We start from the raw sequence: 13,545 nt of genomic DNA, 5'->3' as shown, positions 1-13,545 counted from the left end.
ATTGATGTTCCTCTCATCATCGATAAGTTTTTTGGAGAAAATTGTGTCACAGAGGTAACTCAAATCCTTCTTTCAATCAAAGAATTTCAATTGTCTTGGTTAGGATTATGGAATTTCCCCTTCAATTGGATGAGTGGCTCGAACTTGTTGCTTGAGATTGATGGTTCTTGGTGTTGTCCACAAGCTGTTTGTGAAAATGTTATATTGATTGGAGATTCCTTTGAGCCAATTTTACTTGATCCTGGTGGATTCAGAAGTTGTACACAAGCTGTTTGTAAAAAGGTTCCAAAGAAAGGAGTTGATAGAATTGGTTTTAAGAATGGTATAGACTGTATTTTTGTTCCCCATGATTCGTTTACTGCAAGTTCAACACTCTTCCATAAAAGAGACCAGTGTTTTGATCAATTCAAGTGTGAGACTAATTTTTCAAATTCATTCACTATCAAGTTAAATTTTACTGGGCATGCTCTTGAGGTCTTCCTATTGCTTCACACAAATACCCTCTTCCAAGGCTCTTTCTTTCAAATTGTGTGCAAGGATGCTGATGTTGTTGCAGTAGTTGACAAGCTGTGTGTTTTTGGTTCTGTTTTCAATGATGATTGTTCAATGAGCAACTCTTTATCAGCATGTTCCTATCGAGATTTCCGTGATTCAGAATTTGAAGAAGAAAATGCAGAGTTTTTTTTTGAGTGGGTTATCAGAAGCTAAAGTTAGTGAGCAGCTTGGGTTTCCAACTCATGAGAGATTGAATATGCTACAAAACCTTGTTCAGATTTCAGAATTGGGTCTTGAGTTAGAAATGAAACTGTCCAAGAGTGTATGTTATTTTAAACTGTTGGAATTCTGCATAATAGACAGCTATTGCTATGGAATTCTGGTGATAGCAGTCCTTGTTGTAGTGGTGGAAAGCCAAGCTATCATGACTTCAACCTTTGTCAATCCTGAAGCATCGTTTTGCATTGAGTTGCTTCCCACATTTTAAGTGGTTCACACTTCAGATGATGCTGATTAGTCTGTCGTTCATACAAGAATGCTCAACATTTCTTCCTTGTTGTTTTTCAGCTTTGCTTTGTTTTTGGGTAGTTATGTTTTCAATCTGGTCGTGTTAATTCTTACCACTTCCAGCTTGCGAGGGGATATTAGAATTCTAGTATAAATAGGAAACTCATTGTAATATTTTACAATCAATTTTAATAATGAATGAATATTGGAATCAATTTTCCTATTCTCCCTTTTGCTATGTTTGGGATCCCATTGAAGAAATCCATGTGGTTTCTAACAATTAGCATAGCACATGTCCTTAAAGGTGTCATATGTGTATCTTTTGGAATTCTGTAACTCATTTGAACCAAATAATAATTTATATACTTTCAAGGTAAATAGAAGAAGGATATAGCATGATATTGATGGGAGAACTGAAACCGTAAATAGAATTTCAGGGGGAAAAAGATATTGGAAATGTTATTTTTTCATCGATATCATATTTAATTTTAAAACTTTCACCTTCAAAGTGAAAAAAAGAAAAAACTAAGGCCTCAAATGAGGAAAACCAAGGCTCTCCGCCAGCAACAAAGGAGCAAGGCCAGAAGGAGGCACAGAAAACTGCACAGCCTGTACAGAGGGCAGATCAGCACTAAAGGACAACCAAAAGGGTAGAGTTTATTTTGATTAAAAAATTAATTTCTATAGGACAATGCCAATTTAAAAATCCAAAATCAAAATGACAACCAACCCAAAAAATATATCAATAAAAGTTTCAAACACTAACTCACGGAGTACATGCTTCTTATGGATTGAACAAAATTGACATAAGACTTTCTCATTTATGGATTAAGTTGTACATGTGTGCCAAATTGAGGGGAGTACTATATGAGAAATTCTGAAAGCTACAATTTTTATACATTGAGTAATGGATCTGAGTGAATTTTGTACTAACATGGTTCTCTTTAGATGCACAAACGGTCTCCATTGAAGTATGTTCTGCAGAATCAAATAGAACATGTTATGCAGAATCAATGGCGGATTTTAAACATAAAGGCAAGTACAAACCCGGTTTCCAGAATTCCTTGGGTTTCAACTTGAGCAAGGAGACAACTCTGAATTCAGGAGTTCAACAACTCTCTGAAATTCAATGGGATCCAAAGTAGAGTCACCTTCACAAGCAGACTATGTTGCTTTGTGGCAAAATGCATAAATGAAGTGGCAGTACACACATCATTTTAAGTAATTAATTTTAAGAACAATTTCATGTGAAAATAAAATAGTAGTGAAACATGTAAAAATAATCTAGCATTTACCTTTGGGACTCCACAATAAGCTGGTCAATACTTGCAGCCCCATATTCCATCTATTTGTACCTTAAGAGGGAAGGAAGAATGAGAATGGTCACTAAGATGTAAAATAAATTTGAGCGAAAAAGAAACACAATGCACAAAGCAGCATAGGTCGATAGTTGATTAAAAGTGAACTGCATTATATACCCTACAGTGCTATGCTTGCTATGTTTTTTATTTTGCCGAGTTACACAATTTGAGAAAGCCTCAAGTGGTAGGAACAGAGTTGGAGAAGAGAAAGTTTCCCATCAAGTGGTTCAGTATAAAAGTGCAAAAAAAAAGGAGAATCATTTATCAGGTAATGTAAAATAAATTTCCAATACATCAATCAAGTACTTTATTTCAACTAATTTGTAACTTACAATTAAAACCATTGACCTCAAAACTCTCTGAAAATTCAGGACATTGTGTTGATTATCACCACATCAGTAGTTGAGTCCAAACTATCTCACAAAAATCGTTAGTTCCTAGACCGGTGCATAGGTTCTTGTGTTGGCTGGATTGGAGGAGTAGAATAACAAAGTTTCCTAACTGCATCGTCAAACAGCTTCAAACCACTACTTTCCATTAGTATCCTTTAATCGATGCATATACTGGACCTGAAACACAACCAATAGAATCAGATTCTATGGATGTATTTAATTTTGTTATTCATGCTATGTAGAAAATAACATACAATTTTCAAACTTAAAAGCAAAGTTAAATACCGAATTAAGCGCCAGAAGAAACACCACTGAATCCTTGGAGCTAGTACATGTACTGATACCTAGCTTCCACCTAAGCTCCTAGTGTGTAAGTCTGAAACAAAAATAAGTGTATGGGCTACACAGGATAAATCTGACCAAACAGATTGATAGTAGAATGAATCTAACACTGTATTAGACAGAAAAATGAATCTAACACCACAGATTAGTGTTCTACTACGCCAAATTTCCAATCTTCTCTCTCAAAGGAAAATGCTATGTGGTTTCAATTCAAAGCAACGAACAATATATCTATGAAAATATAGGCATCCTCCTGGAACAAATAATATATACATGAGAGCATATGTTAAGCATGACTGAAAAATGAATTCAGTTAAATCGATGGCAGTAGAGGTCTCCTTCCAACAAATACCATAAGAGTCACATCCGGAGAAGTAGAAGACCTGGAGAAGAAGAAAATATATTAAAACTTTAGAAGATAGAACATTATATCTCACTGGTAAGAGAAGGGGAAAATGTGTACATGCACCAATTGAGTTCTACATTTTGCATAAGAACCAACCCAGAATTGAGCTTTACATTTTGCAGAAGAACCAACCCATAAATCTGACGAAAGGAATGAAATTAATTAACTACAGTAGCTTCACCAGAGATTTGAAGATCAGTTCGCTCTCCGCAGCATCAACAACCACGACAGAGGGAACGCACAGGGGAAAAATTGTAGGTGAGAGAGATCGATGGTGGAGAATTCACAGCGGCTGCCCAAACTTGAGCGTCACATGGACGCGTTTAGGTAATTAAAGGATGTAGAATGAATTGATGAATTGAAAGCCGAAACGGAAGCTGTGAGGGGAAAATAAGAAACGAAAGCTGAAAAACGAAAACGTGCAACAGTGAAATGCTGAAGGGAAACAAATGGTCAAGGTTGAAATCAACGGCCAAGATTTGATCTCTAACTAATTACATTGGGATTTACTGAATTACCCATCCAGAAACTTCAATTCATGTATCATCATTTATTGATTTACTAAATTGCCCTTAAAGCTGCATAAACTTTGCTTTTATATATAGTATAGATAGATAGATAGATAGATAGATAGATAGATATAGATATAGATAGATAGATATAGATAGATAGATAGATAGATAGATAGATATAGATAGATAGATAGATAGAAGTATAGATAAATAGATAGATAGATAGATAGATAGATAGATAGATAGATATAGATAGATAGATATTTTTTTACAATCGGCTATTATATGGTAAGAGGTGGTACAATTATATTTTGTAACAAGAAAAAAAACCCCCACTAAGATGTTAAATTTACATGTCAACAAAGTACTATTACTTAATTGATTTTTTTCCTTTTTCTCTAATTTTTATTTCATGAATTTCGAGTTTGAAAATTAGGCCTCTTATATAGGGTAGCCGCTTAGTTAATCAGTTGTCAGTTTTCATTATTAAGCACCTGCAATATTCATAGTTCATACTCAAGCTTGCAGAGGAAGGACCATTGCAAGGAACAGATCTGGCGTGAAGGAGTTATGTGATAGAGCTGCTTGCGGCTAGGCACAATGGCGAGGCGTGGAGTGTGGCTGCGATGGAGATGGAGCAGTGGTCGCTTTGGTGTGATGTGGTGACAGAGGGACGACGACGAAGGTTGCTTCACAACGGCCGAGCTTGACAGACCATGGTCGTTGCGTTCTTGAATCGGAAGAAAGCGTGAAAGTGTTTGGGAAAAACAGTGTGAATCGTGGAGAGAGTTTGGAAGAAAAGATGAAACCGGTTTTTCTTTTTGGTTTAAAAATCTGAAATTGTGTGAGTGAAAGTTAAAAAAATAATTATATATTAAAATTGAAAAGGGTTATTTGTGGCATTTTAAGTTAAGTGCCACCAGAAAATTGCTACCAAATAACTCCTAATTAGCTAGAAATGCGTTTTTAAATTAGTGGCATTTAAATTAAGTGCAACTTCAGAAAATTGCTACCAAATAGTGGCTAATTAGCTAGCAATGCGTTTTTAAATTAGTGGCATTCTAATTAAATGTCAGAGTAATATGTGTTTGTGGCATTTTTTGGTAAATGCCACCAATTTAGTGCCAATAAAAACAAAGTTTTTTTTTTTTTGTAGTGAAGCAATATAACTTAATTAGTGTAGGTTTGGTTTGATATTAACATAACATATAGGGGTAATTGCACTCACCTCCTCTGAGGTTTAATGTTATTACCCTAACCTCCCCTCTAGTTTGCAAAATACATTAATCTCCCCTTTTTCATGTATCAATTTGAAAAATAGAGGGGTGGTGCGTGTTAAAATGTTAAATCTCATGGGAGGTCAGTCTCATAATGATAAACTTTAATGGAGGTTAGTACAATATTTTCAAATAAAAAATGGTGGTTATTGTCTTGCTAATTAATAAAGGAGAAGTCAGTGCAATAATAATTAACCTCAAGATAGGTGATGACAATTAGCCTAAAATATATGCAAACATGAATTATGAAGGGCAGGTACCAACAAATAAGTTAAAATTTGTCAGATTAAACTTAACTAATGTGAAACATGTCAAAAATATTATATTATGTTGAGTTAGCTAGATCCATGTTGAGTTGTTCGATGGAAATTTAAACACAGTTAACATGTGTGCTACTTTTTCTACACTTTGCAATAGGTAATGAAATGAAACACATTTTTTCTCAGTATTTTTGGCATTTATGGCAGTAGTACTCTGTAATAAAGTTCAAAAAGAATACTATGTTGTACACATCGATCCCATTACTGGCGAGATCAGAATCTGGCCTTGGGAATATATGTACCTTTGACCGTGGAAATACTCTTGTTAAGACGAAGAAAACAAAACAAAATGAAAAATATGAAGATATGCTTGTATTATTCCCCTGCGAAGAAATCATATCATGTCAGATTGTTTTGTAGCCTTTTATGTGTTGTTTGTTACTTGTGACACGCTCACGAGATTAATTTTTGCAAAATAGTGATGCAGTGTGAAATTGGAAAATATGGAGACTTTAGAGGGAAACACTTGGATCAAATTCATCGTATCTTTCCATCAAGTTCCTTACTTAGTAAACTTTACTTTTAAATTAACCGACATTTATTAAGAATTTCTTGCCAAATTTAAAATATTATGCAAATGTTATGGTAATGATTGGAGAGATATCAGTAACTTATACAAGTTTTATCGTCAATAAAATAATACAATTAAACTACGCATAACCTTGGATATTAAGAAAATGTGGTCTATTTAACTATCCATTTTGAATGGACACACATATTAAGGGTGTGATTAATTTTGTTGATTTTTGGAAAAAGTGACGGTTATTTTTCTATTTTACCTTTTAAAGTATGTGTTATCTCTCCTCATTTATTGTACTGACAAGAGCATTTGTTGTAAAAACATCATCTAATGCTCTCTTGAAATGCTAAGTGGACAGTTAAATAGGAACAAAAAAATATCTTCAAAGCAGACAGTTAAATAGAAACGGAGGGAGTAGTGAATAGTGTGCCTCACTGTATACTCTAAATAGTTGGGGGTATTTTTGGTTTTTTTCATCATTTTATAAATTTCAATAAGGTCTCTCTATTCAACATGGTACTTAGCTACTTCCCCACCTCCCACCATCCGTGCCACCATCCCCACTAACTATGATCACTCATCCTCCACCTTCGACCAACCTTTTGCACAACAACTTCATGAACTCAAACCCTAGCTTTTAGCTAGCAACCACTAAGTTCGGCGTTCTCCGACTAATCAAACCAAAGCATATATCCTTTAATTTTTCTGACACATAACTATGTATTTTCCGACCCATTCCAGTTGGCCACCCGAGAGATTTATTCCGAGTATGTACCTACCCATCTTGTAACATGACGGAGAGTCGTGGACATAATAGCTCGAATTACAAGGTGTCTCAAACCTAAGCGTTAAATCCCCACAACAATCACCAACTTGGGGCTAGCAACCGACAAATCACCCCCATTCTGACTATGATCCACTCCACCTGACTGGGAGCACCACCATGGGCGGATCTACTTGTAAGTGAGGGGGTTCAATTGAACCCCTTAACAAATTTTTTTTGCACTTATACCCCTATATAATATATTTTTTGAACCCCCTGAAATTTTTAAATTACACTAGTAGACTAAGTTTTGCACCTATTTGCACTAAAGACTTACTCCTCTCACTCTCTCACACACACGCGCACTCAGCCACTCATCCTCTTTCTCTCGCTACCCTAAGTCCCACCCAACTGAGATGTGAGAACTGCAATCAGAATCATCGTATGCAAAATAGTTCAATCTCAAATTATGCTTCCTTTGTTCAATTTTTCTGTTTCGAGTTAGTTACTTAATTCTTGAAGACAATCGAATTATTCATTTATCTGATCTTTACTAAATTGGAAACGTTCAATGAGAATAATATATTTTTCTGGTGTTTTCAGTTTAGATTTCTCACCTCAGTTGGTTAATTTAAACTAAGATATTTTTGCATGTGCATATATACATAAATATTAATGAATCATACATACATATACATGTGCATATATACATAAATATTTGCAGATACAAAATTTCAAGTGAGGGGGTTCAATTGAACCCCCTGAACAAATTTTTTTGCACTTATACCCCTATATAATATATTTTTTGAACCCCCTGAAATTTTTAAATTACACTAGTAGACTAAGTTTTGCACCTATTTGCACTAAAGACTTACTCCTCTCACTCTCTCACACACACGCGCACTCAGCCACTCATCCTCTTTCTCTCAGGTATTTTTTCCTCTATTTTTACTTATTTGGGCTGCTATTTTCGTTAGTAAGTACAATAATAAGATAAAGTCGCTTTTATATATTTCTGCAAGTTTTATGTAAGATTTAACTTTATTTAGTTTTCCTTCGATTGAGGGGAGAAAAGAATCGCTACTGTTAGTGTAAATTGTTCAACGATTTCATAATATGAAATTACGTAGAGGACAACTATGACTTGTATAATTTCTGATGTATAAACATATTAAAGTTGTTTTTAATTATATTTTTACCGATGTGTTCATGTGAAAAATTTGAACCCCCTGACCGTGGGGTCCTGGATCCGCCACTGAGCACCACAGTACCAAAGTCATTCTGACAACCTCTCACCTGAACCTAGGGAACATGCTCAACGCTTTCCCATCATCCATGTCTAATCAAGGGTTAGCGGTCCAATAACCAAGGATTAGGCACGAAGCTCGAAGTCATAGTTATAGTACAAAACACATCCTCTATCGTTCAATCAAATTATGAGTTAGAAGATCCCACGACTCCCTTCACGGGCAATACCAAGTAATCATCACAACCTCTTAGACCTTGATTTCCAAAACCCCACTCTCACAGAAGCCATGTTTTAGGAGATTCAAAAGTACACACATTTTTCACTCAATTATTCTCCTACTTGGGTGTCGGATTTGCAGTTAGCACGACCCTTTGGGGGAAGAGGAGATCCTCCACTAGAGTACATCTTTAAATCCCAAAAGCTCGTTGTTCTCCCCTCAATCAACTCTCTCCGAGTAATTCGACCATATTCATCCTTTCAAGTATGATTTATTTTCAAAGAATTGAGTTTCTATTGAAATTGCTACGTGGGCAGAAAGGAAATAATAGATTGTGGCCCAAGAAAGTTGGTTGCAGGTTGCAGCTTAATTTGCACTGCGAGTAGGGACCGAATGACATCATTCTTAACCTCACTTCGCAATATATCCAACCCACTGCAAAATTTAAAATTAAATATAAAAAAGAAACTAGTGAATGTGCAGTTATGGGTTGCTTTCAATTAAACTTGTTGAAACTTTTGGGTCATATTTTGTTTCATTTGGCCTGGCAAGTAAGTCAAAAACAAATTCTGGCCAAGATTCCCAATGTCAGAGATATGCTACTGACTAAAATGATACACCAGCCCTGAATGGTAAGGAAACTCATCGTACATCATGTGCTCCAAATTGGGACACAAAGAGAATGGTCTATATAATAAATTAATAGAAGACAAAAGAGTTAAATATATTCACACTGTATTTTTTCTTACAATTCATTTAGACTCAATTTTTCTACTAATCTCTCTTTCTGATATTACTGATTTCTCTCTCCTCATATTTCTCTATATAAAGTCTATAAAGGTGTGAAGTAGTGAAGTGTGAACAAAACTTAATTCTAAAATAAAACAAAAAGGAAGAGCAAAACTGCACTCATAGCCATAGGAGGAGACAATGAGTGGCGGTTTTGAGGTTGTAGAGTGGCTTAGACCTCTAGTTGAGACCAATGATTGGGATTATGCAGTTGCTTGGAAATTTGGGGTTGACCCAACTAGGTACTGTTCTAATAGAACCCGTTTTTCTAGTTCATTAATTAATCATCATTATTCATTCATTCATATCATGACCCTTTTTTTGAACTCTTGTGTAGATTTATTGAGTGGATTGGTTGCTGTTGTGGAGGGAGTAACAAGGAAAACATGGAGCATGCTGTGATGCCAAAAGTTGAAATATTGAGTGAAGAAAGCCACTTGAATCTCATTTGCAGGGACACACAATTTCCGCATCAAGTTAGAACAAAGACTTGTGAGGCTCTTTCCAAGCTTCCTTTAGCAATGTCTCTCTATTCTGGGTCTCTCTCTCTCTTCTCCCTCTCTCTCCATACACATATAGATATGATCAATTACAATTATCTTTCTATATTTAGCTGAGGTACTAATTGAAATTATCTGATCCATATATAACAGTGTCCATGGAGAGGTTGCAATTTCACAACAACCAAAATGGCTCATTCAGGAGGTAATTTAAATTTATTTCTAATATGGATTAAAATTAAGCCCTTTCCATGTCTTGATTTCGCGATAATGCTTCATCGGAAACAAGCCAATCATGTTAATGTTGATTATAGTTTATTTCCTTTGAAGTTAGAATGTTGTTACAAGTTATGTACCAAAAGAATGTTGTTACAAGTTGAAGGCAACCTGTTTGATCCAAGTTGTCAATGGCTATTACTGTTATTTTTCACCTGATATCAGTTTATTTTTTGTTCATCTTTTATGATCTTTCTTCAATAATGGAAGATATTTTACTTTTAAACCGAGATTTTTAAGGGTTGTTCACCATATTTAGTAAGATCATAAACTTAAAAGACTTTAACATTTTTTACAGGATTCAAGTGGAACTCAAGTTTTGATCCCTGTTGTGGGTGGGCTTATTGAGCTTTTCACTGCTAAGCTGGTAGTAAATCAATAAGTATTCATCTTTAATTATTGCCATAAAATCTAATTGGAAATTCTTAAGTTGATAAGTATTCATCTTTCCCAATTCCCAGATTCCAAAAGATATAGATGTCATAGAGTTCATAACAGAGAACTGCTGTGTCTCTGTGAAGAAAGAAGCCATATCTGCACAGAGCTCCACCACCAGTCTGAACTTCAATGAGCACTTTACTTTAGCTGCTCCTGGTGTTCATCTACCTCCAGTAAACCAGTGCAGCTCCAATCCTAGCACTGAAGGACCATCCGGTGGGTCTAATCTTTCACTTGAACGCCACCAATCATTTGATTCAAAGTTTGTCTGCATGATTCCACATAAATATATGAACAAACCAGTTGAAATATCTCCTATCATCAAATCTAAAAAGCCCAAGTACAATGAGACTTCAGGGAAACGGAAGAGAGGTTTGAGTTCCGATCGTGGCCACAGTGAAGAAGATCAAGGAAAATTGGCCAGGGAGACTCAAAAGGAAGGGTACTCTGCTAAAAATCTTGTCACTGAGAGGAATAGGAGGGACAAAATCAAAAAAGGGCTTTATACTCTAAGGTCTCTAGTCCCAAAGATAACCAAGGTAATCTACTTTGTTCACATACATGTCAAAGAAATGCTATCAATACATCATTTATCACACTCTTTATACTGGTCTCAACATATTATCTCATAAATTGATCTTAGTAATAAATCATAGAAAATGTGATAAAAAGAGTGTATCCAAAAATGTGTGTTGCTTCCATTCCTCTCTGCATATGATAGTTTTCCTACTTAATTTCGTTTAGCACCTAATCCACTGAAATTTTGCAGATGGATATAGCATCCATTCTTACAGATGCAATTGACTATATAAAAGAATTACAGCGGCAAGAGAATGAACTTAAAGAAGAGGTCGAGGCTTTGGAAGTAGAGGACTGCGAGAAGTACACAACACAAGAACAAGGAGTAACCTCAAGTCTCTCTCACACTAATGTTGATCAAACTTCTTCTGACTGCACTGAAAATACAAAGATGGAGGTAGAGTTTGGCTTAATGGCCTCGCTGTTTTTATTCCAAGTCATGGATGAAACAGAATTTCCTTACATCTGTCTTAGAGACCTAATATATAAGCTGTTTACAGGTGCAAGCAGAAGTGCACCACCTTGGTGGGACAGATTTCTTGATTAAGTTATACTGTGACCACAAGCAAGGTAGGTTTTCAAGGTTGATGGAAGCCATGCATTCATTTGGGCTGCATGTGGTTAATGCTAATATGACCACTTTAAATGGCAAAGTGCTTAACATTCTGACTGTTGAGGTAAGAGCTGGATGATCAAAACTATTGCCTGAATGTATCCATTTTTTGCTCTGTCCACTAGTTCATAAGACCACCTTTCTAATGCAATGAGATTAAATTTTTTTCATCAGGCGACCGAGCAGGATATCCACCAAACGGAATTGAAAGAGTATTTGATACAGCAAATAGGTTGCTGATAGACAGAGCAGCAAAAAAATTCAGGAAATTGGTTGTGTGGTGATATATTGATGAGTTCAAGAAAGCAAGAGCCCTTTCACAAAGCTTGGATACCCGGTACATGGAAATTTCAGTTACATTGAGAATTAAAGAACTTAAATTCATCATTTGGAGTTGAAAGATCACTCATTGGCTAACAACTTGGTTATAGATAAACAACACACCTCAACTTTATAGAAAAGTTGGACATTTGCATAAATTGAAGTGTATCTAATTTTTCTTGGCCCCAGCAATAGCAGTTTACAAATTCGTGACTATATTATGTCAAAAATGTTTTATTGTATGCGGTAATCATCTTATCTCAACTCGCATAATCCCATAAATTTTGAAAGGAAACATATCACTCGAAAGGCTTAATACATCAGAAGGCCCCTGTAATTGTAAAGGGAATCAGTTCCAGGGTCTGAAAAATTTTCGCATCAAATTGGGTCCCTAAGAAATTTTTTTTAATTCAATTAAGGCCAAATCTCAATTTTGTCCTAGTCATCAGTGACACCTGGCTTTTATAATTTTTTTTTAATTAAAAAATATTAAAAAAATAATTTTTAATACCAAGTCATCAAAATAATCAGAAAAAAAAAATTAAAAATCTTAATAAAAACCTAATCTAATAATATAATCTAAACATAATCTAATTATTACCAAACCCAAATCTTTCCCCAAATTGAATTGACCTTGTGCAATTTTGTTTCATTACATGAAAAAGAAAACAGGGGAAAAGCAGGGGAAGAAAACTGCACAAAATTGCCCTCACCACCGTTGAAGAGCAGACCTTCACCACTCAAATCTGAGTAATCAACTCTTATTTGCTTCCAATCCTACCAAACCCCATCATCTTCATCACCATAACCTTCTTCACACATTGAAACATATACAAATTTACCAACAAATCAAAGATCACGACGAACCAGAACCCTAAAATTAAAAAATTTCCACCAGAACCACCATTTTTAATTTCCAAAACCTAGGTTTAGAACCTAAAATTTTCTCTTCAAAATCTTCATCCCCAACATCACCAACATCCAGGAACACTCAATCACCACCTTGATGATCGCCGTCGCAAGGAGAAGGAGATCCAGTGGCCCTTGCTGTCGCCGCCGCTACTCCGCCACTGACCGCCGTCTCCGGTCGTCATCTCCGGCGACCTCCTTTTTCATAAAGGAAGGTACTTTCTTGAAGATCTTCCTCTCCTCTCTTTGAATCCGAGATCAGAACAAAGAAAGGAGCCTGAGAGAAGCTTGATTCTAACTTGAGTTTGAGGTTTCTGTATTGAGATTTCTTAGTTTGGGTTTTGGGTTGGAGATCCTGATTATGGGATTATTGGGTTAAGATTTCTGGGTTTGGGTTAAGAAGAAGAAGGTTGAGGAGGAAAAGATGAGAAAAAGAAGGAGGAGGAGGAGATGAGAAAAAAAAACGATGGATGAAAGAAGATGAGAATATCAGTCAGAATTATATTATTGGATTAGTTTAGGGTTGGAGATCCTGATTCTGGGATTATTAGGTTAAGATTAGAGAGTATTAGTGATTAGTTTAAGGTTTGTATTAAGTTTTTATTTTAAATTAGGGATTGATGGAAGAGAGAAGAGGAGGTGGTGGTGGTTCTGGATTGCTGGGTTTGATGGAAGAAGAGGAAGTGGAAGATGAACAGAATGAAGATGAAGATGTGGGTGGAAAATAAATTTTGGGGTTAGATGAGTTAATTAGGGCTG

The 13,545-nt window shown here is 35.6% G+C and overlaps 1 protein-coding gene and 1 long non-coding RNA gene across 6 annotated transcripts; one reads left to right on the top strand and one right to left on the bottom strand.

The window, feature by feature from the left end:
• Positions 1-1,739: 1,739 nt before the first annotated feature.
• On the bottom strand, positions 1,740-3,917 carry LOC130709968 (uncharacterized). Of its 4 annotated transcripts, none has more exons than XR_009010245.1 (5): positions 3,561-3,917; positions 3,041-3,480; positions 2,696-2,932; positions 2,050-2,357; positions 1,740-1,980 (listed from the first exon to the last, which is right to left on the bottom strand). It is a non-coding gene; the product is annotated as an uncharacterized LOC130709968 (long non-coding RNA). The 4 variants fall into 4 exon arrangements; XR_009010246.1 differs by having other exon boundaries at positions 1,740-2,357; positions 3,041-3,131; positions 3,371-3,480; XR_009010247.1 differs by having other exon boundaries at positions 1,741-2,357; positions 3,567-3,917.
• A 5,296-nt stretch (positions 3,918-9,213) lies between these two features.
• Positions 9,214-12,184, top strand: LOC130714741 (transcription factor bHLH90). 2 transcript variants are annotated; one of them, XM_057564684.1, is made up of 9 exons: positions 9,214-9,392; positions 9,488-9,688; positions 9,804-9,855; positions 10,225-10,293; positions 10,388-10,580; positions 10,722-10,903; positions 11,134-11,340; positions 11,444-11,620; positions 11,731-12,184. In XM_057564684.1, the coding sequence occupies exons 1-9, from the start codon at positions 9,292-9,294 to the stop codon at positions 11,794-11,796; spliced, it is 1,248 nt and encodes a 415-aa protein (XP_057420667.1). In that variant the 5' UTR covers positions 9,214-9,291; the 3' UTR covers positions 11,797-12,184. The 2 variants fall into 2 exon arrangements, with proteins under 2 accessions (XP_057420667.1, XP_057420666.1); XM_057564683.1 differs by having other exon boundaries at positions 9,215-9,392; positions 10,388-10,903; positions 11,731-12,183.
• Positions 12,185-13,545: the final 1,361 nt, after the last annotated feature.

This window comes from Lotus japonicus, chromosome 4 (genome assembly GCF_012489685.1).
Source record: "Lotus japonicus ecotype B-129 chromosome 4, LjGifu_v1.2".
Taxonomy (NCBI): Eukaryota; Viridiplantae; Streptophyta; class Magnoliopsida; order Fabales; family Fabaceae; genus Lotus; species Lotus japonicus.
Note: the sequence above shows the minus strand (reverse complement) of the source record. Positions and strands in the feature narration are given on the sequence as shown.

Excerpts from the sequence above, each read along its gene's own strand:
- LOC130714741 (XM_057564683.1), top strand. The coding sequence starts at position 9,292 with ATGAGTGGCGGTTTTGAGGTTGTAGAGTGGCTTAGACCTCTAGTTGAG. Across the intron at positions 9,393-9,487 it reads TTTGGGGTTGACCCAACTAG|ATTTATTGAGTGGATTGGTT; the intron begins GTACTGTTCTAA and ends ACTCTTGTGTAG. Across the intron at positions 10,904-11,133 it reads TAGTCCCAAAGATAACCAAG|ATGGATATAGCATCCATTCT; the intron begins GTAATCTACTTT and ends GAAATTTTGCAG.